This window comes from Astatotilapia calliptera, chromosome 5 (genome assembly GCF_900246225.1).
Source record: "Astatotilapia calliptera chromosome 5, fAstCal1.2, whole genome shotgun sequence".
Classification (NCBI taxonomy): Eukaryota; Metazoa; Chordata; class Actinopteri; order Cichliformes; family Cichlidae; genus Astatotilapia; species Astatotilapia calliptera.
Window position 1 is genome coordinate 13,333,797 of NC_039306.1, and position 25,174 is coordinate 13,358,970.

The 25,174-nt window shown below is 40.0% G+C and overlaps 1 protein-coding gene across 1 annotated transcript; it reads left to right on the top strand.

The window, feature by feature from the left end:
- Positions 1 to 1,907: 1,907 nt before the first annotated feature.
- ywhaba (tyrosine 3-monooxygenase/tryptophan 5-monooxygenase activation protein, beta polypeptide a) lies at positions 1,908 to 24,964 on the top strand. Its single transcript, XM_026167310.1, has 7 exons — positions 1,908 to 2,036; positions 10,269 to 10,429; positions 12,607 to 12,747; positions 18,133 to 18,256; positions 18,352 to 18,515; positions 19,867 to 19,962; positions 24,255 to 24,964. The coding sequence occupies exons 2-7, from the start codon at positions 10,277 to 10,279 to the stop codon at positions 24,309 to 24,311; spliced, it is 735 nt and encodes a 244-aa protein (XP_026023095.1). The 5' UTR covers positions 1,908 to 2,036; positions 10,269 to 10,276; the 3' UTR covers positions 24,312 to 24,964.
- The last annotated feature ends 210 nt before the right edge of the window (positions 24,965 to 25,174 follow it).

Consider the following 25,174-nt stretch of genomic DNA (forward strand, 5'->3'; position numbering starts at 1 on the left):
AATAAATATTTTTTCCATTAAAAAAACAAAAACAAAAAAACATGTATTTTGTTAAGCTGATCAAAGATCGTTTCACCATTTATACTGGAAATGCAGTTCTTAAACACTTTTTACAAAAGTGAAATGATTACTATCCAAAATTAAGGACTAAGGTAAAATGTATGTAGTATATAATGTGAATCATTTTTTGATTCATATTCTATTTGTTTTTTCTGTAAGCAGATGCTTGTACCAGCTGGTAAACATATTTATGTCTTCTTTAATGGCTGCTTTGGGCATCTTAACATGGGACTGTGTGGGTATTAATAGAGAAACTGTAGTTCAGCTTGGTAGTCTGTTGGTCATTCGTGGGAAGCTAAAAATTGCCTGTCAACCTGCATAAAGCATCAGTTGTCAGATGGGGGCATAGTGCTCAATATGTATGCTCACTGGGATAGTCTTACATGTGCTGATGTTGGTCTGTTAGCAGTTCACGGAGAAGAGCAAAGTTACAATTGTTGTTATAATTGTTAACAAACATGTTCATCAAATAATACAAGCAGTAAACGATAATAACAGAATATAAAAACAATACGCTCCATATAATACTTCAATCTGCAATAATTGCTATATATTCTATATAAACAATATATTATATAGAATATATAGTGATCTTGACATCTTGACATACTTCAATCTGCAATAATCACTATATTTTCTATATAATATATTGTTTATATATGCAGATTGAAGTATTATGTGGAGCCAAACTGTGCTTATAAAGCATTTATCAGATAACTTGAATGGCAACTTTAAGGGGTTAAAATAAGCTTTTTGAAAAAGATAAACTGGAATACTAAACCGTCGCTGATGTTACTTTACTTTATTACCATTACTTCAAAAAATTAATCACCTCTCATTTCTACCAATTTTGTTGCTTTTTCAAATGCAATGTTGTTTATTATTCCAAGTAAATTATAGTGAATTTGTTTTTTTTGTTTTTTTTAATAGTTTTGTTTGATACAGTTAAAGTGTATATTGGTCCAGTTAATCTTGAGATCCTTTCCATGGTTGTTAACAGAATTCTTCCAAAAACTGAATTATTCCTTTGAAATCAGCTATTCAATTTTTTGGGATTATTTTGTAAAATAGAATAACTGTTACTGTTTGCTCTATCAATTTTATTTTTACCGATAGTGGAATTAAGGTTTGCTTTTAATCATGGAATCTCACTTATTTTTCAAATTTAAATGTCGACCCAATATGTCTGAAAAAAAAAAACTGATATGGCTTATAAAGATTTGGATATCTGATCAGAAATGATTAAAAACAATGCTGTATTATCTGCTAACTATGAGAAAAATAACCTGATTTGAATGCGTGTGGCTATTAACAGAACTGTATTTTGTGGAACTTGTGCATTGGTTTCATTTTTCAGTTTCACCTTCCTTGGGTTTGATGGGCCATATGTTGATCCTTTGAGACAGTTTATTGACTGGTGATAGAGGTTAAGCCATCAATGAATGAATGAAGAAGATATTGAAGACATATAGCCTTCATCTTGACATTTTTTATATATATTGCGGATAAAATATATAGTAAAAGTAGATGAACAGTATACCTGATGATCTACTGCTGTGTGGGTGGTGTACTGAAAGAAACAGGACTCCTTGTTACAAAGTATAAATGCTTGAAAATAATAAAAATAAATAAATCAGTGTAACCCACACAGAGCTGTGTCAGCTGACACGACGGCGAACTCAGATACGACAGCAGCAGCCTCAGGGAGACAGTTGCCACGGAGACCGACGCACGTCATCCTGTAGCGGTTGCCATGGCCCTCCTGACGTCAAAGCCCCTCGCAAGATGCTTAGGAAACCCCCTGGCGCGGTTGCCGTGGATACTGGCGGGGGGAGGGGTGGGGTTAAGAGGAAGCGGAAGTGTCAGAGCAGGCGGAAGTGGTACTGCCCTGAATACCCTGAGCAGCGAGCGGAGGACGGCTTGACAAACTCACATCGTTGAGAGAATAAAATCGGGATTCCTAGTACATCTTAAATGTGAGTTCACCAGCATATTACTCGATTATCGTCTTATAGACAGTGTAAACACAGTCTTTCGTGGAGAGGAGCAGTCCGAGTGGTAGCCCCATTGCCTGCCTCTGCGGCGGAAGGTGCCTATTGTGGTCTGGGGCTGGGGGCGAGGGTTTAGGCCGAGAATGTGGCCGGATAACGAGAAATAATCCATAAAACACATATGAGCGGTTGCCTCTGCTCTCTATGCAGTTATTATACCACTGATCTTTAATTTTGAAGGCCCAGAATGAGATCGATGCATGCGCGATCCGCGGTCCCGTGAAAGGGGGGGAAGCGGCACCAAGTTTGGCCATTTTGACAGCTTAGCAACCCCAGCCGTCGCGAGAGCTCAGACATTTTAGCAGTCAGTGCTAGCTACATGGCGCCGCGGCTAGCGACAAACTAAACCGCAGACGCTATCTGCCATATGACGATCGTAATATCTGGCCTCATTATTCGCAGCATGGACTGGAAAAGACATCGCGATTATGGATTGTCTTTAAACGAACTCCGTCATGCCGTAGTGAAACGATATGGAAGCTAACCCACCCTCCATATTCCTTGGGAGTCTCCCCTCAAATTCGACTTAATTTCAAGATCTTTCGATTTTATGTAGCTCGATTAGGATAGTGAAGACATAGAACTAATTAAACATTAAACTACGTAGATTATTTGGCTACCGGTTTTGGTGTAACCTCGTCGGCGTTCAGACTGAACTGGGTCAGATCCCCTTAGCGGGCTAGGCTAACCATTAAAGCCAGTAAGCAGCCGTACTGTTTAGCTTCCATGCTAGCTGGCGGTAATCTAGCTCTCCATCTTAAAATTCCGCAGGGGAATGCGACAAGGAGGGCGTAACTGCTAGCAGGCCGACTCAGCGCTGTTACCTCAGTATTCGTGCCCCGAGGCCGTTTTTAAAAACGTCCGTGTCAGACTCTTTTTGTCGAGATTATGGATTTTACTCGGTTGGGCGTGTGTCGGTCCAAAGCTGAAGATGGTGTCCCTCGATTTTTTTTATTTTTTATTTTTTTAACGATAATTGTTTAGCTAGGTGGTTCAATAACAGCACGGCAAATGCAAAGCACGTTGGTCGTGTGCCAGACGATTGTAGCTTGGACTGAGTTGGATCAATGTCAAGCCGATGTGTAGCTCGCTATGGCGGTAAAGCAATGCGTCATTAATGCGCTTGTAATCGCGACCAGCGGCATTTTACCTAATGCTAAGTGCTAACTCGTGCTAATATGTCATAACACAGCTGTGTGAATTACGATGCACGATAGACCTGGCAATTAAATTGAGGCGGAGCCCCGTTTTAGTGTTTGTAGGTAATGCAAGCCATTACATAATATCTATCCTTTGTATATATAAAAAATAATAATAATGACACGCCTTGTTAGGTAGGAGTATCGTTTCTACACACAATCAAACAGTAATGAACCATGTTTGACACACCTGGTACAGAAATGATCCTCACATCTTCCTAAACAAGAACAAAAATTGTCCTATTTTTTATATTATTTTTAATTAATTGGTTTTAATAAAATGTCTATAATATCAGACATTGTATCCAGTTCCCATGACAATCGCTACAAAACCCAAGTTGTTTTCAGAACCCTACATTCTTAACAGAATCAAATCATTTCAATGTTATATCTTAAATTCTACTATTAGTATTTTAGTTTTATCAGTGTTATTGGAGAGTACAGTGAAGATTAAACAGGAGTGGAGGAAGACATCAGCAAAGGGTCTTGGATTGGACACGAACCTGGGTCCTGGGATATGGTTGCCTGCTCAAACCACTGAGCAAAACTGGTGTCTTGAATCAAATTTTGATGAATTATGAAGTTAACATTACTTTTGTTAATATGCATTATGTTCGAAACACATTAAACAAAATAATAGCCAGGAACCAATACTGCAGTCTGTGTCCTGGTGTCTCATCAAAAAAATAAAGTTGCTTTCCTGTGGTGCGTGTTAATACAAGTACATCAGCATCTGGCACCTGAATAGGAGATTTGGTAATGATAGGTGGTGGTGGTGGGGGACTTCACCCTGCCAAACACTGTCACCACCTAAATCATGTGTTTCTGTGACCACCATCAGTGATGAACATTAATTCATCAGTTTTATATATCAATTATGATTTTGGTTTTGTGATAATTAGGATAAAAAAAAAAATTCTGCTATGAGGCTCTTGTTTTGTCTTTTATTATAAATCAAAAACAAGTTTGACCTTGTTTGCTTTTTGCCCCACCCTAAAACCCTAAAATCACTGTTTAGATCAAATTCAGCCAAGAAGACTTTGGGTGACCATCGAGATGATATGAAAGTTCTAAAACGTTTGTGCAGGTGAACCTTTTGTTGTATGCAGGGTTTGACTCTCTAAACTTGTAAGCTTTTGCCAGCATGCTATCGAATTGTCGGTTTGTCATCGACTTCAACTCGCCGTCGCTCCACAAACCATGAAAGTCCTCAGAATCCACTGCAGCCTTGGCTACCTCTTCCTGTGTACAATCTCAGGCGTGTAGACACTACAGCCTGGAGGTGACTGGTGTTCAGCTTCCCACGAGATGATCCTGTGTCCCTGACATTGTTAACCTTTTTATAAAAATTATAATTATATTTAAAGTTGCACAAATCCTGTTATAAATGAATGATTTCTGTTATAAATAACTATTAGACAATTAAGATTATAGTAAGAGTATAGTTAACTCAAATATTCATGATTATTATGTTTTGCCTTAATACGGCAACCCTGTCAGGACCCACTCTGCAAAATGTTGCAGCTCCTTTGGCTTAACTTTTGAATGCCATTTGAATACATATTTTTATTAAAAACATTCAAAGTTTTTTGTATGGATTTCACACTTAAAACACCAGTCGTCATATATTCTGATGTTGGTTAAAGTGGGATTTGCCAATGTAAAACAATTATACAATTATATTACCCATGTGTCAGCCTCGACAAAACGCTGGTGAATCTAGAGGGATCACATTTTTCCTTCAACAAGTGTCCTGATAATGGACTGAATGGGTTTCTGAATTTATAATGATCATAATGGTCTCACTTTTTTTTTTTTTTTTTTTTTTTTGGAAAACTAATGGAACTGTGCTCAGCATCAGCAGATAATTGATTTCTGCTTGTTAGCCTTTGAATTGGCGCTCGATACGTGCTGTTGGTGCGCTCCCTGTCAAGAGGCCTTTAATTACTCAGCAGAAGAATAGGAGTGGCCGTTTAGTTGTGAATGAATAGCTGAAGGTTTGTTAGATTTGTCCGCTCTCCTGCTGTGACGTTTAGAGGTACTCATTCTTTTCATATTTTCACAGTAGTTGTTGTAAAGATAAGAATCTGGTATTGAATTTTCTTTTAAATCATCCCTATAGATTATATTATACATTTCCTAGATACTGTATTTAGGCTTTAAGTGTGTTTTTTGGCAGATGCCTTTCATTTATTAACAAATACCAATTTTCAGACTGGCAGTTATGATTGCTTACAACTAAAATACAAGTGTTAGCGCCTCACGCTAGTCATTTTTTAAAATATTATTATTTATTACAGTTTGTAAGTTTAATAGGAAACAAATTGACTTACTGTTTGGTTGACTAATAAACATAAAATACCTTTTTTTTTTTTTTTTTTTTTTTTTTTTTCCTGGAATCTGAGCTCCATTCAACAAAAAAAAATGCTAACAAAAACCTAAAATGCTTCCTTATGCATAATTGTTTGTGCTTATTCTTAAACATAAACAATTAAAATGACTGAGTGTGCAAAGAAATCTGCATATTGATCGGAGTGAATTAAATTAGGGAAAGCGTTAAAGCAACTAAACCACTTAAATGTAGAAGTAAAAGAGGGCTATTTGTTTCCACAAATGCCTCAGCACCCTCTGGTGGCAGTGAGGTAAACTGTTACATGTTTTTAATATCATAGATTAAGATTTGAAAAAAGTACACAGAATGTTGCCCCAACTGGGTTATTTTCTTTCTTTCTTGCTATTTTTTTTTTTTTTTTTTTATATAAAGAAAATACTTATTAGTAGAAGACAACCTCAAGTGTCCTTTGCTGTGACAACACACTGTTCTTAAAACAATGTCATTCCTCATGTGAAAAGAGAACTAGTAAGGCAGGCTACCTGGAACTTTGAAGGCGCTACTTGTTTAGATTGCTGAGATAGCTTCTGTGTACACAGTGTCCTCTATTGTCATGTGCTTTACCAGTCGCAGTTCAGCAGTAGGGTTGGCCTGAAGAAGTGAGAGTCACTGCTGGGGAAAAAACCAAAATGACATAATACCTTGTACCACTGGAAGAACTGCTAAAATCACTGTACCAAAAATGTCTGTATTTTATGGCTTAATTCTAAAGCTAATAGACATTTTTGGACACATTTGCATATATATGGCCAAAGAATTCTCAAGAATTTATTTTTTTTTTCTTTTGGTTACACATTTCAAAACTAACTAGAAAAAGCCAGTTAAAATAAATGAGAAATACTATACCTAGGCATTTATCAAAGGAGGAAAGATTCAAAATTAAACAACATATTTTTGTATGTGACTATGTGAACCTGTTGGAGAATAGCGGTTAATTTAAAGGTTAAATCTGAGTTAAATGTTTTCAGTCAATGAGGTTTGAACCAGGTGTGGGGGCCCAGTTTTGCGTCAGTAATGAGCGTCTTTCAAAGTCTGATCTTCACAACATATTATTGGAAGGATATATAATTCCCCGTACAAGATGCATGTAGCCTCGATGTCACCCAGCAGTCAGTGAAGCCTTGAGCTAAGCGTTTTTGAAACCAAATCTTGGGATCGAGGGGTAGATGTGAAATTGGTTGCGTGACCTTTTCATGAATCACAAGGTAGGCGAGCTCTAAGGTGCCCTGCCTTGTCTTCCTTTTTGACACCAGTGGGGATGGTAATTTGCAAAATTGATATTATCCTGTTTTAGAATGGTCTTGTAGCTAGTGATTGAGAATCTAAACTCATCGGGAAAGTTTTTATTGAAGTCACTGATCTGGCAAGCTGAAAGGTCAGTTACCCATGAGCGTGTACACAACTGGACTTCTTTTTGCAGCTGGACCAGTCGCCTCCTGCTGGTCATTAGAAGGAATTCAGGTTAAAGGAACTTTATCTTTGGGTGCTTTTTTTCAAACCCAGGATTTATATTTATATATTCCATAAGATTATTATAAAAAGAAATCGAGCATCGTTAGAAGTACTCTGATTGTTAGGAGCATGAGACACTGAGTTTAATAGACGTCAGAAACGAACAAAGACTAGCTTCTAGTCTACCAAAGTCGTCGTCTTGTTTTGTTCACCAGAAGACTTCACAGAAGAAAGCTGAACAACAATGCTTTGCACTTTTCCTCATTGGGATGCATTGAGGAAGCTACTTCTGCCCAAAAACTGCTCTGTTGCTGTCTAAGAGTTTGCTAAAGCCCCCGTGGATGAACCACAAAGACTTGTTTTTTTTATTTCTTTTTTTTGTTTAGGTTTTTTTTTTTTTTTTGACTATTGAGAGACAGAGAAGAAGGAACATAAAAACGTAACCTGTAAAAGTAGGGCTGCCACAAACGATTATTTTGATAGTCGACTAGTCACCTATTATTTTTGCGATTAGTCGACTAATCAGATCATGCGTCTATTGGACGTAAAACTACAGCTTATTGCACCAGCAGCATCTGCTCTTATATAACTATCATTAGCTTACAGCTTGAACTGTTTAAGGTATGTGCTAACTAAAAATAAAGACAAGATGATAGTTTATTAAACTTTTAATGAAATTTGCAGATTGTCTCGAAGTTTAATAAACTCGGCCGTCTGTTCTTTCTATGTAAAATGACAGGACACTGGACTAAATTCTCTATCATTTCACACTTCTGTTTAATCAGTTCTCTGTTTGACATTTATTCAGCTGTGTAAAAACTTGCGTAACGTTAGTCTCAGCCAAACCAATTTACTGAGGAACAAATAAAACTCTGAAAAAGCCAAACAATAACATTTTTAAATTATCTGAGCAACTTATATATCACGTTTAACCTGAAGTGAAAGACCTCGGGGGTTTGAAAATGATGTGCCGGGAGTTCGCTGTTCTCGCCGGCTCTAGTGAGCCTCTAGCTATCGAGCTGGTGGATAACAGACGTCTCCGAAAAAGTCGGAGCACCTTTGCAAATATGTGATGTCTTGATAAACCGAGCAATAGTTTGCACAGCTACATTCTCGCCTGAAAATATGTTAACAGTTTATTTTGTGACCCAGAAAGAGTAATAAGAGTAATATTAAAACTAAGCAGCTGCCGCCATTGTTGAAAACTGGAATTGGCTGAGCCGTGCTATGAATTCTGGGATAGGTTGGGCCACGAAGGATAAACCCGACCCATCCTTCAAATCTGGGGACGCATTTGGGGGAGTCTTCGAATTTGGACAGGCTTCGCCGCGTCGCTGTAATGTAATTGGCCTACAAATGCGGCCTCCGAAGGATGCGGCCGCTAAATTAAATCCTAATGGAACAATGAGTTTTCAATTGGAACAGAGGAATCTGAGGAAATCTGTCCACAAACAGGAATTGGGTCTTCCAGCAGGACCACCCCCAAAGCACAAGGTATCCTATGCCCTCCCCGTCCAAAAAAAAAAGTCAGAGCTGTTGTGTTAAGTATTTGAAGCATACAGTTAGTGTATGGAAACCCACTAACAACCCAGCATTGGCGCTACTTTACACAGGAATGTCTTTTTTACCGCACAAAAACGGGTGTTACTCGTGAAATGGAACTGTCTTGGGAGAATTACTTTTGACCAGAAGAAAGAATTCAAAAATATGTCCACGCACGCTTAAAACAAATCTCCTAGAATGGTAATCTCTATCTGATGAATAAACTGTGGCAGTTACCAGAAAATTACTAACCACAGAAACATGCCAGAGTTTGAGAATGTTGGGGAGAAATAGGATCTGTGCTGATTTGAAATGTTGATCGACAGTTCCAGACTGAAATCGGTGCCAAAACTGTGTCGACTAGAAGTCGACTCGACAGGCCGAATTGTTGACAGCAAGGCCTAATTGTATCTTCAGTGAGTCATTGTTGGAAAAACACATGAAAAAGTCCAAGTGAGTGCTAAAAATGTTTTATAGGCACCAGATCTAAAGATACTTTACAACCTGCTCTTTAATTTAAAATCTGAGCAGTTGACATAAAAGCCAGTGTTAAGCAGAAAACAGCTCAGAATAACCGAATAAATTCAGATGTCTGTTTTTGTGGCCTGCTTTCATCTTTGATATTGAATTAATGACAGTAATTCTCTTATTAGACTAGAACTTGGTTCAGAATGAATTTGAAACCATTTTAATGATGTGTTAATGACATCAGATCTGTCAAAAAATAACTTGTAAATCTCAGATTTGGTTTTATTTATGGTGGGAAATGTGAGAGAAGTACAGTAAATAAAAGTCCTCTGCTTGTGGCATTTATCATAGCTCATATTTTCTTTGCCCTCCATAGGGAAACCCTCTTTCACAGCGAGGTGAGAGGTCAGGTAAGCTCCAAGGATGCTAAAACTGAAAAGAGAGGTAGTTTTGAATTTCCCTCTGGTAGATAACTGCTGACGGAGCTAAAACTGTAGCAGCTAAGGCTGCTTTGTGTATAAATGTGTTTGTACATTTTACTGTTGCCGTGATGGTGTAGTCGTGTTTTCCTTAGCAGTTTAAATGTGTAATGGTTAAGTGCTTAAAGCTCATTGTGGCAAATCCAAAGTGTGATGGTGTAGATATAAAAGGCGATGATGTGGCCTACTTAGACCTACAGATTCATCTGGAGAGTAGAGCAGCCCTCGGGGATGAAATAACGGGGAGCAGCCATTTCGCTGCAATTGAGGTTTTGACATTTTATGAGACATTTTATTAAGTCTTTGCCAGTATATCCAACACTCTCGTATGTGACGTTAGGATGCGCTAAGTGCGATGATGTGGATTCTCTTTGCTAGTGGGTTGACCAGCTTTTTACACGTTCCTGTTTTCTTGCAAAGTGGCACCTGCAAGTGCAGTATTCTAGCTATCACATCTGCTATTTCTTTCAGCTTCTTCGATATGTTCTGCTCTTATTAAAAGCGCTGATTTCCACACCTGTTTCTCACAAGCTCTCTATCTCTGTATAGTTTCGCTGCCCATTTCTGGTCATAGATGAAGAGCTGCAGCGGTGAAGTCCTAACTCTGGTCTCCTTCTTCTTGCAGTCTAAAAGATGGATAAGAGCGACCTGGTGCAGAAAGCCAAGCTGGCAGAGCAGGCCGAGCGCTATGACGACATGGCGGCTGCCATGAAGGCTGTGACAGAGCAGGGCGCAGAGCTCAGCAACGAGGAGCGCAACCTGCTCTCTGTCGCCTACAAGAACGTGGTATGCTATCAGTCTTATCATTTGTGCGTGGGTCGTTTTGATATTCTTCTTCTCCCCGCAAACCTGTAGATCCGTGACTCCCAAAGTGTCGGCCACGGCCCCCTGGTGAGCTGTGAAAGTATTACGGGTGGGCCGTGAGAGGTCATTTACAATGAGTATACTATTATAAATTCAGCTAACTGAAAGGTTGATACGATTTTGCTCTTATTATTGATAGGAAAATGTCACTTTAAAAATTGCTTTATTTTTTTGGATCCCCCTTATTATTACAGAGGTTGCAAACCTGCCACTGCCCATCATCAGTGGTGACCTGTGATTTCAATGAAAAGCTAGATGACTATAGGAATGATTAATGGTTTTCCTTTTTATCCTTATCACTTATCTCTGCTGGATAAGCATAGGAAATTGAGAATTTAACAGTGTATATGCTGAGATTTGTTTTCACTGGCAACACTGTTGGATTACAAGTATATTTGATCTGCTCCTGCTCTGCAGTGAAAATGAAAATTAATATTTTGTCAAAATTCTTCAAAATTTGATCTTTTGATAGTAAAGGTTTGTAGCTAAAAGCCCAGATGTACTCCTGACCATGAGGCTTGTTCACTTCAAATTTCAATTTTTATTTATTTTTTTGTTATTTATTCTCCTACGACTCACAGTTCAAATAATAGCCTTGGTCTTTCCAAGTTATATGATATATGGTGTTGAGTAATCACCAAAATACTGTACTGACCAAATTAATTGTGATTGTAACTGCGATATTCAAAACTAAAATGCCGATAATAATGGATTAATTTGACAGATTGTATCATTTTCTGGAGACATTACACTCGTAGTGTTAATGAATTCTTTTGAAGTAAAAATCTGTCATCTTTTGCAAAAGGAACCATAAAATTCTGTGTTATGACTTTATAGAGGAGTCTCTTTGTTCTCATGTTTAGTTTGTCACCACAGCACATTATACAAGGAAAGTGTTCTTTGACCCCATATGATCTTAAAAGCAGAAAGAGCGCTTTCACAGCTCAGCGATAACAATACATTTATAGCACCTATGTCAGCTATAAACGAGTCCCTCCCTTCAGTCCTCTGTTTTTAAATCATTCTCAGAGATTTATTTGGAAACCTTTACTGTAAAAGTTTTGGGTGGCCGAATATTTTTGAAGTTCAGCATAGCCATAGTGTAGTCCATCTTGGCACGAATCAGTCACTAAAATGCCAACTCGTTCAGCTCTAAGACTGTTCTTAGCTGTGCATTTTACATTTAGTGGTTTTTATTTTTTTTCTGTAAAGATTTTGAAGTTTGAAGCACAAATTATGTAAGAACAGCCCGAGGCTTTCCTGCACTGCCGCTCTGTTTATCATTGGGGTTTTTCTTAAAGCTTGCCTGCACCAAGTAGTACACAGTTCAGTTGATTTTGCCTGCTTCAACAGCAACTGCAGCAAAGTGGATAGTATATATGTGTTTAGTTCGGACGTAGGAAATAAAACACTGCAGTTCAGACGGGTTTCGTCTGGTTTTGCAGTTAATTTTGTGAACTGTTATTCAGTGACAGACTTGGAAAAAAGATATTAATTAATAAAACGATACAAGACAATGAAGGTGGGATAAATGGAAATGAAAAGCAAAAAAGAAAAAGCAGTATTATTAGCATTATTCATCTAATTTATTTTCAGTAATCTCATTTCAGCTCATCAGTTTTGATGCTGTGATTAAAAAGACTTGTGATTTCTAACATTTTAGAATGACATTAATGACTTTGTGCCCTGATGATTTGTTGCAGCTGTTGATGTCCAACTATGTACCAAAACTATCCAAAATCAACCCTGAATATTTGCATTTTTAATCATGGTTACTCAGATGCCCGCATCAGTTGATGGGCAATCAGCATCTGCTTCAGATTCAGCATACTCTGTGCAGATATCAGCCTGTGCTGCAGCCTGATAGTCACTTCTTCAGAAGAGCAAATACACGCCACAATGTGCAGATTGAAACCCAACATATCAAGAAAATGCACAGGCATCTGTTATGTATGGTAATGCTTTAATCAAAGGTGCATTGTGGCCCCGAATAAACCTTAGATATACTTAAATTCATTCTCATTTAGTTGTAGATCAGATGCAGTAAGATGCTGTTTTTTAATGTGACTCCTTCTGGTTTGCATTGTCTTTGCTAATAGGTGGGGGCACGCCGTTCATCCTGGCGCGTCATCTCCAGCATCGAGCAGAAGACGGAGGGGAACGAGAAGAAACAGCAGATGGCCCGTGATTACCGCGTGAAGATCGAGGGTGAACTTCAAGAAATCTGCAATGACGTGCTGGTATGAACAAGAGTGGGGCAGAGAGGAGGAGGGTGGGGGACGAGGAGTTGTGAAGGAACAGTGAAAGAAAGGAGAAAATGGATGGTTGTGATGATAGAAGGAACGGCAATACTTAAGAGAAGGCAGAAGATGGTGAAGGAAGGCACACTGTAGTTGATCCCTTCTGGCTGTCATATGGTGCTACTTGTGGAGATGGTACCGGTAATAACGTAGCTGGCAGCTGTTGAGAGAGCTGCCAAACAAAGCTTTAATTTTCTTCTCGGTTTTTTGCTTTGCTGCCCCACTTGGCACATTTGATTAATTTTATTTGTGTTCACTTTTCTATAGAAGAAGCTGTGCACGCGCACGTGTGCTCCAAAGGGGGGATGGTGTGGGCAGATTAAGCTGTGTATTACCCCCCCATTGTTCTTAAGATGACACAGCTTGCCCATTTAGCAGTGCTGTTAATACTGCAGTGCCAAGTGACAGTAACCGTGCGTACTCCCAGCAAATTAATATTGAGCGGTAACCCCATTGACTAGACACCCTTCTTGAATCTCACATGGACTTTGTTCTTGCACAAGATTATTTTTATGATCTTGTGTGAAAAAGTTATGCATAAATGTTTAGCCAGGCAGCTTCATATCAGTTACTGCGTGTTTCTTTCTTCTGAAACTCTTGACCACTGCGCAAAGACATCATGGTCCTGCACAATCCCAGGGAGCTATGCAAAGTGTTTCTCAGATAAAGTACTTGCAAGTAATCGTGGTAAAATGCCTTATGAACGTTCACGACAAGAATGAAGGTCATTAGTGTGCTAATTTAATGCTGTAGGGTTGTGCCACATCATATCGTACATGATAATACCGGTACAAATTTTTACGTGACATAAAAAGGCTATATAGCACTATCATTGCTATAACAATGCCTTGAGTTTACAGTCCCTCGAGTTCAACGACGAGACAAGCCCAAGCATGTCTAAAAGCAAGAGTTGTGTATCAGTTTCTGATGATGCTTTTTTTTAAGGTACTACATGTACTTTTTACCACTTCCAGCAAACCACCACACTTTGCCAAGTATGGAGGAAATGTTTCGCCACTTGAGGCAAAATTCCGTCAAGCTAAATATTCAAACAGTTATGTGATACTTCAAATTTCCAGGGAAAACACTAACTGCTTACTTTTGTGCTTACATTTGACTTATGCTGTATCATTGGATGTAATGCTGTGTCACTACTAGTGCACTTGAATACTGCCCGTTTCAGTAGAGTCACTCTTCCAATGAGCAAGTGTGCTTTTATACAGCAGTTACCTGTATATGTTAGGGGTGCAACGATACAGAAAATTCACGGTTCGGTTCGATACTTTGGTGTCACGGTTCGATTTTTTTTCGATACAAAAAATGTTCATGCCTTTTTAGTCATTTATTAAAATTATAAATATATATTTTAATTCAAAAGTACAGTTTTTAAATGTAATGTTGCTGAAACAAATATAAATATCTGATTGAGAAATCACTCATCTTTGGAAAAGAGAGTTTATTACAGAGAAATGGCTCTTTCCAAAATAAAAGCTATACTATACGCTTCTTCTGGGGTATATTCTCAGCAGCATATTAAACATATCAGGTCCCCATAAGGAGAATCATGTGCTAACGGCTGTCTAAATGACTCGGGTAAAGTTTGTAGCGTGCGTGCTTGTTGTTTTTGTCTGCTTCCGCTTGTCTTTGCACTAGGATGATGTCGGTGTAAATGTGCAGTCATATTCGTTGTGTTCCCACTAGTGCTGTCAGCGTTAATCTGAAATGACGTTAACGCCACAACACGGCAAATCTCCGTTAACGAGCTACCGCGGATCGCCCCGTGCGTGGGGCTGGATGGCGTCAACACCTTAACCAGCAAACTGCACTAACGCAGTAGTTCCCACCCATGTAATTGAGCATTGCGTGGCACATCCGACATACTCTTTTACTTTTGTCCATGGCGCGCTTACCTTCAGGGTCATACTTCACACGAAGACCAAAATAGTTCCAAACGCCAGATCTGAATGAGGGTGGGGGAGGTTCAATTTGCCATGTTGCAACGAGCTTAGCTTCTGTCTTGCTAGTTTGTGCTGCGCTCAGTGGATCTGCGCTCGACAGTGCAGCCTAGGCGGATAAGTCGAACGCAGATCCACTGAGCGCTCAACACAGACAGCATCGTCAGAAGAAAAGTTGATAAAATAAATAAAAAATTTTAGTATTGTTCGATACATATGCGTACTGAACCGAAAGCACTGTATTGAACGGTTCGATATCGATACATGTATCGTTGCACCCCTAATATATATGCAGGAAATCTTCCTCGTGATAATGTCAATGAATACAATTACCGAATTCTGGGTCATTTTGGTTCAAAACCATCAAGCTGAACGATGTGAATCAGTTGAACGACAGTCCATATGGTGCCTGTAAAAGAGCAAACACAGAAGATACTTTTGGCTGCTCCCAGCAGGTAGCTCCACATGTTTGATTTGGCAGTTTTTACACTGGATGCCCTTCCTGATGTAACACCAGAGGGATTTGTTTCCTCCCAGCATCTTTTACTTTTTAGGCAAACGAACTGGAATAACATTTATTAATTTATCTATTTTTTTCAAGTTACGGCTTGTCCCACTTCTTAAATATAATTTATAACAACCAAAGTGCATATAATAACAAAAGTGACCTGTGAAATTGTACCAAACAGAATCAACCCAATATACTGGGTATAAGCCAACTGCTGATGTTGTTTCAGCAGCCCAGAGTGAGTTATGTTTCCATCACACTCCAACCTCATAATTTATTGTTAGTGCAGACTTCAGATAAAGGATGGCTGAAGGAAAATACAGTAATTGTGTCTGAACCTGAAGTGACCTCATAGGCTTCAAGTATCCTCATTTGTTTTCATTTTCAAACACTTGGAACGTTAATACTTTTGCCTCAACTGGAAAGTACTTTCGGTGAAGCTTCCTGTATAAATAAAGGCCTTACTCAGCTGTTCAAGTGTCACTTTAAAGGAGCTGTTAAAGTGTTGTGAGAAATTACAGTTGTTTTTTGTTTTTAAACACTTGTAGCAATAAATATGACTTAGGCCTCACTGTCAGGTCCTGACAAGGCTAGAACATAAATTGCTCAAGGTCAAAGCAGCTCAAATTTTTTAGCGCATGAGCAGACTTCTAATAATATCTTCAAGGTCAAACCATCTTCAAGCCTCCGCAGTGATGTGGTGCTGTAGGAATGATGGGAGAAAAGGATGGGTAGAGACATGCTGTCCTTAAAGCAGCAGGAAGCTTGGAAGGGGAGAGCTTTGATGCATCCACGGGATGGAAAAATATGTCAGTAACCCTGACCTAGAACAGCGTACCACTGGATCATCATATCGCATCATATTGGCTCTCCAAGAGTAGTGTTTTGTTGTAAGCTGAAATATGAATTCTGCATTTTAAAATTAGGTGTATTTGTTGCTAAAATAAAACGTAGGTAACCTGATTTAGCAACTGCTGTGGGGAGTGGACGGGCGTGCTGCAAACTTGAAATGCGGAATAGACGGAGCACTCGCTAACCTTGTGCAAAGTCATCAATAGCCAAAGGCTTGCCAAAAATTACATGTTGTTCTTCATTTTGTTTTTGACGCTGAACTTATCCACAGTCACTGCTCAGTTTTAGTTGGAGCGCCAGAAGAAAAACACTTACTGGAAAATCAGCTTATTTATTTATTTTTTTTTAATTCAGTTTTGTGACTTTTTTTTTCCTTTTACAGGAACTACTTAAAAGAGGCAAATCATTCTTTAGTTGCTCTGTCATCTCGAAGTTATCAGCTCAGGATCACATGTAGGCATTTCCTCGCTGTATTCGCTCAGAAGTCAAAGCGCCGAGTGCAAGTGACTAAAGTTAAAATGGCTACCGCCCCTATATCATGTCTACATGACATTCCCAGGACAGGTTACTGGAGTCAGCAGATTAAAACAGAATCATTGTAATCACTGAAACAAAGCTGACCTCAGTGAGGAAGAGGCTCTGGGGTAAAGTGAGAGCTGATCACATGGTCAGAGTAAAACCCTTCTTTAAACGATCAGATGAGGACAGCAACAGCGGTATGAACCGTGACACACATGCTTGAAGTTGGTGTCACCCCGGCAGCAAACCTGGCTTTCTCGTCTTTTCAGACAAAGAACACATTAATAAGCAGGTGGCCCAAGGCACTGGGACACGGCTTTATTTCTTTCGCACAGAGGAGTCTTATATATGTGATAATACAGAAAACACAATTAATTACACCCACCATGCCCATATCTAGCTCCACTTTTTTTTTTTCTCATGCTTTAGTAGAATGGCTTCGCAGGATTTCCAGCTCAAAATAATCCCCATCCGTGTTACCCTCATTTCATCCTCTTCTTTTTGACTCCAGCTGGTCTAGCTCTCCTCCTCCTGATTCTGATTGGCTTCTCCTCATAAATAGGTTTGAACATCAGGTGGGCGGGGCTTCTGTACTCACTACCAGAGTGGTGGCGATCGTATGAGGGTGGGAGATTGCCGCTTTTATTGAGATCACACAGAGGCGAGAGGAAAAAACCGAAGTGAAGTTGAGCATTTGGCTCACATGATTACTTGTCCAAACACTGACCTCATCATGGAAACTTTGAGCACTTTGAACATTCGCATTTGTAGCAGTACAGTATATGACAGCTAGTGGGGAAAAACATCATAGCTCAGTAATATACCATGCATATTAAGGAATAGCAGTGTTCTTAAAATAAATCTACTGGATAAAAATGAGCGAAAGTACGGGTGTTGAGAGAAGTAGACCTTTTGATGTATTCAGACAAGTCAAACTTTTTAAAGGCTTTACAGTTTTCAAACATTAGCAGTAATTTTTAACTAAAAAGAGAAGCTGTCTTCAACAGAAAATCTATCTACACACACACCTGGAATGGTGGGATCAGCAGAAGCACAGGTAGCCATCAGGAAATGGTCAGATACAGTTACCAGTAATCGTGCATTTGAAAGGTGTGGATGGGGGTAGTGAATTTCTAAAGCTATTCAGCTATTCGACAAGCACGTGTAAAGAAGCGTCTGGCAGCTTGATGCTGTTAGTGATTGCCAAAGGACTGCCTCCATCCATTATTTAAATGTGTAGGATGGGAGAGTCAATTAAATGAGCGTAATTGAGGTTCGGGTGTTTACTCTTTAGCTGTTGGTAATGGTGTTTGTATTCATCACATGTTTGGCTTTAGCAAAGGCCGTAATGCAAATAGACTGAGAAATATTAGCAAAACCCTCTGTGTTCAAGGTGTTTGTTTACTTTCCACTCGTGTGTCTTTATGTAATACTCAACCTGTAATGTCTAAGTGCAAAATGGAAAAAAAACTTGTCATCTGTCTGTTTCAGAGCCTGCTCGACAAATTCCTCATTCCCAACGCATCTCAAGCGGAGAGCAAGGTGTTCTACCTCAAAATGAAAGGAGACTACTTTAGATACCTGTCAGAGGTGGCCTCTGGGGACTCAAAGAAGAGTAAGTAGTCTGAACGAACCTCTGATATATTTAAATGGGAAAGATTGTTTACCTTTTCACACAGCACGTGATAACTGGTCATTTGTGTTGTGAAGATACGGTGGAGAACTCTCAGATGGCCTACCAGGATGCCTTCGACATCAGCAAGAAGGAAATGCAGCCAACACACCCCATCCGGCTGGGCCTAGCCCTCAACTTCTCCGTCTTCTACTACGAAATCCTCAACTCGCCCGAGCAGGCCTGCTCTTTGGCTAAGCAGGTTGGTCTTTAACACTTTATTTACTCATGTACGATGGCTGAATTTGCATTTTTGCCGTTTTTATTGAAATGCAGATTAGACAGGTGGTCCTTCCTCCACTGAACAGTCTGTCATTTAACAGTCATAAGACACATGGAGTCTCACCAGCTCCTGAGCTCTTCCTCCCAGACAAATACAGCCATTTACTGCTAAAACCAAATTTTGCTCTATATACCACTGTTATTTTGAAAACTAATAATCAGGATGCAGTTGAAATGCAGATTATCAGCTGATTTAATTCACAGTTGAAGAATTGGGGGCTAAAATATGGAACCAATGACTCCATCAGCACTGGGTTTCCTCTTTTATGATCCTTTTCGGGCCTTTACTCTCAGTCAGCCATTTACACAGTATTCCCCTTCTTTCTCCTGAGTTGCTTTTGAAGTATGCTTTGGGTCATTGTCCACCCATTGTGTATTGCTTAGCACACAACAGTCAAACTTTGCTGCATTGGGCTGAATCTGAGCAGAAGGTCTAGCGTCCAAGTGTGCGATCGTTCAGAATGTGGATTCTTCTCTTTCCGCCTGTGGTACAGGTTATCTCTGCTTCACTCGTCTGCACTCTTCCAGAACTTGCCTGGCTTTTTTAGGTTTGCTTGGGTCGGACTGACACAATTTAATCAAACGCTGAGCATGAGGCTCCATGCAGACGCCCACAGCAGACTTCAAGTGAACTTTAAATAACAAAAACAACCACTCGTCCACGATATCTGCGGCTGGGTGTGTGCTTCCTGTACTCTACAGGGCAATGGTCTACAAACCTCTGTATTTTCTCCTTTGTGGTCTTTTCCTTATTTTTTTGACTGGGATAATGAAATGTCTACCTTCTGGAGAGTTTTCTATAGTTGGCTTTTTGGTATGAAAGGTGTTTTTTGCTATTGAAATGATTGAAACGATCCTGTGATCATCCACCATGGTTGTGATCAGTTTCTTTACATTTGTGTCCCAGCTATCTTTCAGTGGATTTGTTTATTTTGACAGCTGCTTTCAGCACGTTGTTGGTTCATAGCAACAGCTTCCAAATATCACAATTGGCAACTGCAGATGTTTTACTTGCTTAATGGATCAAAGAAGCATCAGAGAAATGGCTCACACCTGTCCATGAAACACCGTTGAGTCAAGTTCAATTTGGTCCAGTGCGATTTATTGGAGCTAATATTAAAGAGCTGTCCTCAATTTGGATATGCTATATCTTTCATATAGCTGTAACTCATACATGTTTTTTGGGGGGGTTTTTTTGTTTTGTTTTTTAAGCTTGTCTCAGTGAAAACAAGTTTTCAGAAGGAAATTAACCAGTGAACTTCTCCCTGCAGGCTTTCGATGAGGCAATTGCCGAGCTCGACACCTTGAACGAGGACTCGTACAAAGACAGCACGCTGATCATGCAGCTACTAAGGGACAACCTCACTGTGAGTATACCTGTGAACAGGGGTCGTTACTGAAACTCGATGAGTTTCAGGATTAGAATTAGAAATAATTAAAGGTCTCTTAGAGGAGAGTGGCACAACTTGCAATTGTTGAGTGTAAAACATAAATGCGATGTGATTCACAGACACTGTTATATCGGGTTTCCTGTTGGGTATGGTTGGGACAAAACTCTGCTAAAGCTCAAGAATGCAAATCAGAGTTCACATCAGTGTTTCAACTCCAGCTGCCATTAAATCCTGTTTCACATTTTTTTTTATGTGTTGGCCAACAACCGAGCACACAGCACCGATATGCAGCTTGCAGCCACTTGCCAAGGTTTTGCTCTACTCTCTTTTCTTCTGCCAGGATCCGATGGCGAAGAACAACAGTGTCGATGACTGATTCATCATATTACCATGATCACAGACTCACAGGCTGCATTAATTTAATGCTACCTGCCAGCAGGATACTGATGATTAGAAGAATATGTTGAGTGGAATTGTTTTTCATTCATATGCAGCAACGTTTACACATTGCTGACTGTTGCACATCAGCCAGCAAATTTAAGTCTTTAAGCTTGGCCGTCTAGAATCCACAAATAAAAATGCTGAAGTATATTTGTGTGCACAATACACATACTACAGCATTGCTTGTTCTCTTTTAAACTTATAAGAGTCACGCTTACCAGGGATGCACCAATCAAGTGTTTGTAGTTCCGATCTGATACGCTGGCTGGATCGCCTGCTACAGCCTCTTCCTCACAGTTAGGAAAACGGATAATTAACACTGGTATTGATTGTACCTCTTCTTATTTTTAACACGGAACCAGGCTCCCCTTGAACAAGTAAATTTACTAAGTTTTTGTTTGTTTGGTCTTTTTTTTTTTTTTTTTTTTTTTTTTTTAATTTAAATTGAGCAAATGAATAAATGAGACCAAGCCACAGGATAAATAGAGGAGCATAGAGCTGGTTGGATGAATTGGCTCTCTATCACAGATATCCGGTCCAGTTTTTGTGTTTGTATCTGATCAGTGCATCGCTAATCCGGCATTTCTGCCCACTCTGTGTTTTAAGTGATATACCAATCAGCCACAACATTAAAACTACCTGCTACCTATTGTTTAGGGCTGCTTCGTGCCACTAAAACAACTCTGAACCATTGGAACATGGACATGAGGTTGTCCTGCGGTATCTGAGAGGTTGGCAGCTTATCCTCTGGGTCCTGTGGGTCGGGCGGTGGGGTCTCCGTAGATCCGGGTTTGTTCTAGTTCATCCTGAAGATGCTTAGTGGAACTGGACTCTCTCTTTGTCGTGTTCCTCGGGCAGTTTTTGCTGCTTCTTCTCCTTCTCCTCCTCTTGTCAGAGTACCCTTTCCATGAGAGGTGTGCTTGGTCTGCAGTAATATTTAGGTGGGTAAGTGCCTATCAGCGTCATTCTGAGATGAATGCCAGGACCCAAGGTTTTCCCAGAACAAGGATTAGTGGGAAATGAGACTTTGTGGCTTTAATATTGTGGCTGGTTAGTGTACAACCAAATTTTTATTTCAAAGGATTATTTTTAGGATTCAATAGTTGCAGAAATATCCAAAAATAATTGTAAATCTGCAATTGAAGGAAATGGGTTAAAAATAAAAGAAATAAACGATAAGGATGAGATCAAAATATATATGAAAACAAAATCAAATGGTGTCATGTATGTTGATCTGAGCTGTTATTTATTTATTTTATTTTTTCTTAAATACTGGGCCTTGGTTCAGACCACAGCTGTCGAACTCCAGGCCTCGAGGGTTGGTGTCCTGCAGGTTTTAGATGTGTCCTTGATCCAACACGGCTGATTCAAAAAGCTAAATTACCTCCTCAGTATGTCTTGAGGTTCTCCAGAAGCCTGGTAATGAACTAATCATTTGATTCAGGTGTGTTGACCCAGGGTGAGATCTAAAACCTGCAGGACACCAGCCCTCAAGGCCTGGAGGTCGACACCCCTGGTTCAGACCTTCAGTTCATTTTCTGTCTAAAACAAGCTGCTTTAGCTCCTCTCTTTAAGTTAAAGTTTTTCCAATTGTCTGCCCCATGCAAACAGAAGGTGAGCTTCTGTGTTACTAGCCAGAGATGGTTCAAGGTTCTTTATTTGTCACATGCATAGTTATACAAGTATAACACACAGTGAAATGTAGATGTGTGCCTCAGAGCAGTGTTTCCCAACCTTTTGAAGCCACGGCACATATTTGACATTACAAAAATCACACGGTACACCACCAAACAAAGATGCCACAGAAAGCATATTCATAAATTTCCCCGTGTACCAGGTATAGTGGACTTTGCTTGACATGTCCCCAGTATCCTTTTTTTTTTTTTTTTTTTTTTGGTTTTGTTTTGTGGACCACTACTCAGGCTATGGCCTTCATCTGGGCTAAATTTCTTCCAGGACCCGGGTACTTTCTCTTTTCAAATATTTATCTGTTGCTGTTAAGCGCTGCGTTCACAGCATGACTATTATGTCATTTGTTCTCCGTCGTCTTGTTTTGCTGGCAGTTGGCAACCCACTTAGGCTACGTTCACACTGGAGGCGAAAGCGCATCAAATCAGATTTTTTTTTTTTTTTGACCCTATGCGACCCATATCCGATCATGCTATGACAGTGTGAACGGCACAAATCCGATATTTTCAAATCCGATTTGGGTCACTTTCGTATGTGGTACTGAATCCGATACATACCCGATGTTTTAGAAAGAGACTGCTGTTTGAACGGTCAAGTTGCATTAAATCCGTCTTTTACATCACTGACACAAGACAGACGCTAATTATCAGCACTGGAGAAGACATCACGAACGCTTCCTAGCCATCCAGTGTAGATGTCAGTGAAACTGTTGGGAAGACAACGTGAACATTTTATTTGTACTGTATAATCTGCAGATTCTGACAGAAATCTGCAGCTATCCTTTGAAGCACCGCTCCTCTCTTAAACAGCAATAAGGATAATTATTAGTTTATCTACATTATTATGTAAATAACAAAATAACTTAAGCAAAAATTGGGAAACGTGAAGTCCGAAGTCTTTATATTAAGGGCCATCAGTCAAACAATACTGTTTACTCTGGGTCTAAACAGAGCGCGTTGTGTGTTACATCTTCTTTCGCGCATGCGGGCCACTTTGAGCGTCCACACTGGAGGACGTTTGCTGTCGCATTTTATTTGTAGTGTGAACGAGCAGACAAAAAAAATCGGATTTGATCAAAAAATCGGAATTGAGCATCAAGACCTGCAGTGTGAACGTATCCTTAGCAGATCGTTGTACTGCCCTCTAGAGGAAGAATGTAATTGTTCTGCCCGTTACTCACGCTGATCGCTTAGAGTACTAATCAGGTGGAACCAAATAATCTTCCACAGCACACCTCATCATTTTCAAGTGGTTGGGAAACACTGCCTCAGATGATCCGATAACAGGTATCCACTCTCTTCGACATCAGTACAGATCTCCAAGAGAACCACTCTGAGTGTTTATAGCAGCCTGGCGCCTGAGCTTTTTCTTTATAGGGATTACTCTTACATACCAAACCTCGTTATTTGAAACGCTGGCCATGTTTAATTAGAAGATTCACCATTTATATTTATCACAAAGGGAAAACCACCTCAAAGGTCACCCTTTAAGTTTGGGAGTGGCTCTTTCATTATCAATTGGTCATCAACTCGTTGCAGCTGGTGTTAGTGCATTTTTAAGCACCTCAAGTGTACTTGAATGAGCCCTAATACTGTGGTTCTTTCAAGAAGCTACAATTAAGTGTAATAATAGAACAATTCTTGGCAGCCACAAAACTCAGAAGTAAATGTTTTTGCCTTCAGTAAAGAATGCTGTTCTTTATGACTCTGTTTTTGCCCTTGAACTGTTATTATCATGAGGGGAGCTTGACACAGGGATTTCTAAAACCGTAATAATGACAAAAAGATTGCACTGAATAGATTCCTGCTCCTGAGCTGCACCGAATCAGGACTTGTACGTTTCCCCCTTGCAGATCTGTGTATTTATATGTAGCAGCTATTCTGCTGCAGTATATTCACTCCTGGTTGTTGAAAAGCTTTCTGGGAAGTGGAGTTGGAGTGAACTGGACTGGAGGAGAAATGGTGAAAATAAAAGCAGATGAAGATGGACTACCAAAAATATCTCGACAGCATCACGAAACACTTGTTAGAGATGCTCACGCTGAGTGTTTGAAGATGCTCAAACCTTCTTTTGTACCTCGCAGTCTGGAAGACGACACTGAAAGATGTCTCTCTCTCTCTTTCTCTCTCTCTCTGCAGCTGTGGACATCGGAAAACCAGGGAGATGAGGGTGAGGCCGGCGATGGAGAGAACTAGAGCGCACTTCACTGTTAACCCATCCCCACACTCTTCTTCCTCTTCCTCCTCCTCCTTTTATCTCTCTTCCTCTTTCTTCTCTACTTCCTCCTCTTCGTACACATAAACGACCCGTTCATTCCCTCGTCCCACTTTTTCAGTCCCAGCCTCCCGACTTCCCTTCTGTATAACCAACAGCATGAATAGTACCTGCCCTTCAGACAAATATTAAAAACAGATATGAGAGGAGGACCCCCCCCAGAAAACTACTCTTTCACCCCCACCATTTAATCCATCCCTGTCACCCTCCCTCGATCACGGCACTCCATTGCAGGCCAGCAACTAAAAACCACTGGCCAGTCTAGTCTTATAGCACGCGGGGAGGGTTTTTATCCAGAACCACCAAATAAATTAACGTCTCCTAGAGTCGACATTCGCCTCTTATCTTTCTTTCTTCATTCCACTCTTCCCCTCACTTCCTCCTTCCTAACATCTCAGTCCCTTCCCTCCTGACCCCCACTCCTCTCTCTAGCGAGTTAATGCATTTATATAGTTGTCCATTCCTTCTGTTTTGGCTTTTCTTAGTGTACTGGCAAAAAATGGCTGGTTTTATTCCACTTTAAACAAAAACAAACAAACAAAGGTTATTAAACTGTCCATTTATTTTCAACAAACACTGTGATTGCTTAGTTTTTCCTCCACCTTGCCACCAAGAGCCCTTGTTTGATGGCAAAATCGATATTGAGCTGGGATTGGGGGGGGTGGGAGTGGCGGGTTGGGGGGAGGGAGTGGGAGTGGGTTGTGTGTGTGTTTCGGGCAGCAGTGAAATTCTGCTGAGGTTTATACAGAAGGGTCCTCCTTACAAGGCTGTATTGTGACACTGA

Bases quoted from the DNA above. Each gene is read 5' to 3' on its own strand.
- ywhaba (XM_026167310.1), top strand. From the start codon at position 10,277: ATGGATAAGAGCGACCTGGTGCAGAAAGCCAAGCTGGCAGAGCAGGCC. The intron at 18,516-19,866 runs GTTGGTCTTTAA...TTCTCCCTGCAG, and splicing joins CCTGCTCTTTGGCTAAGCAG to GCTTTCGATGAGGCAATTGC. The intron at 19,963-24,254 runs GTGAGTATACCT...CTCTCTCTGCAG, and splicing joins TACTAAGGGACAACCTCACT to CTGTGGACATCGGAAAACCA.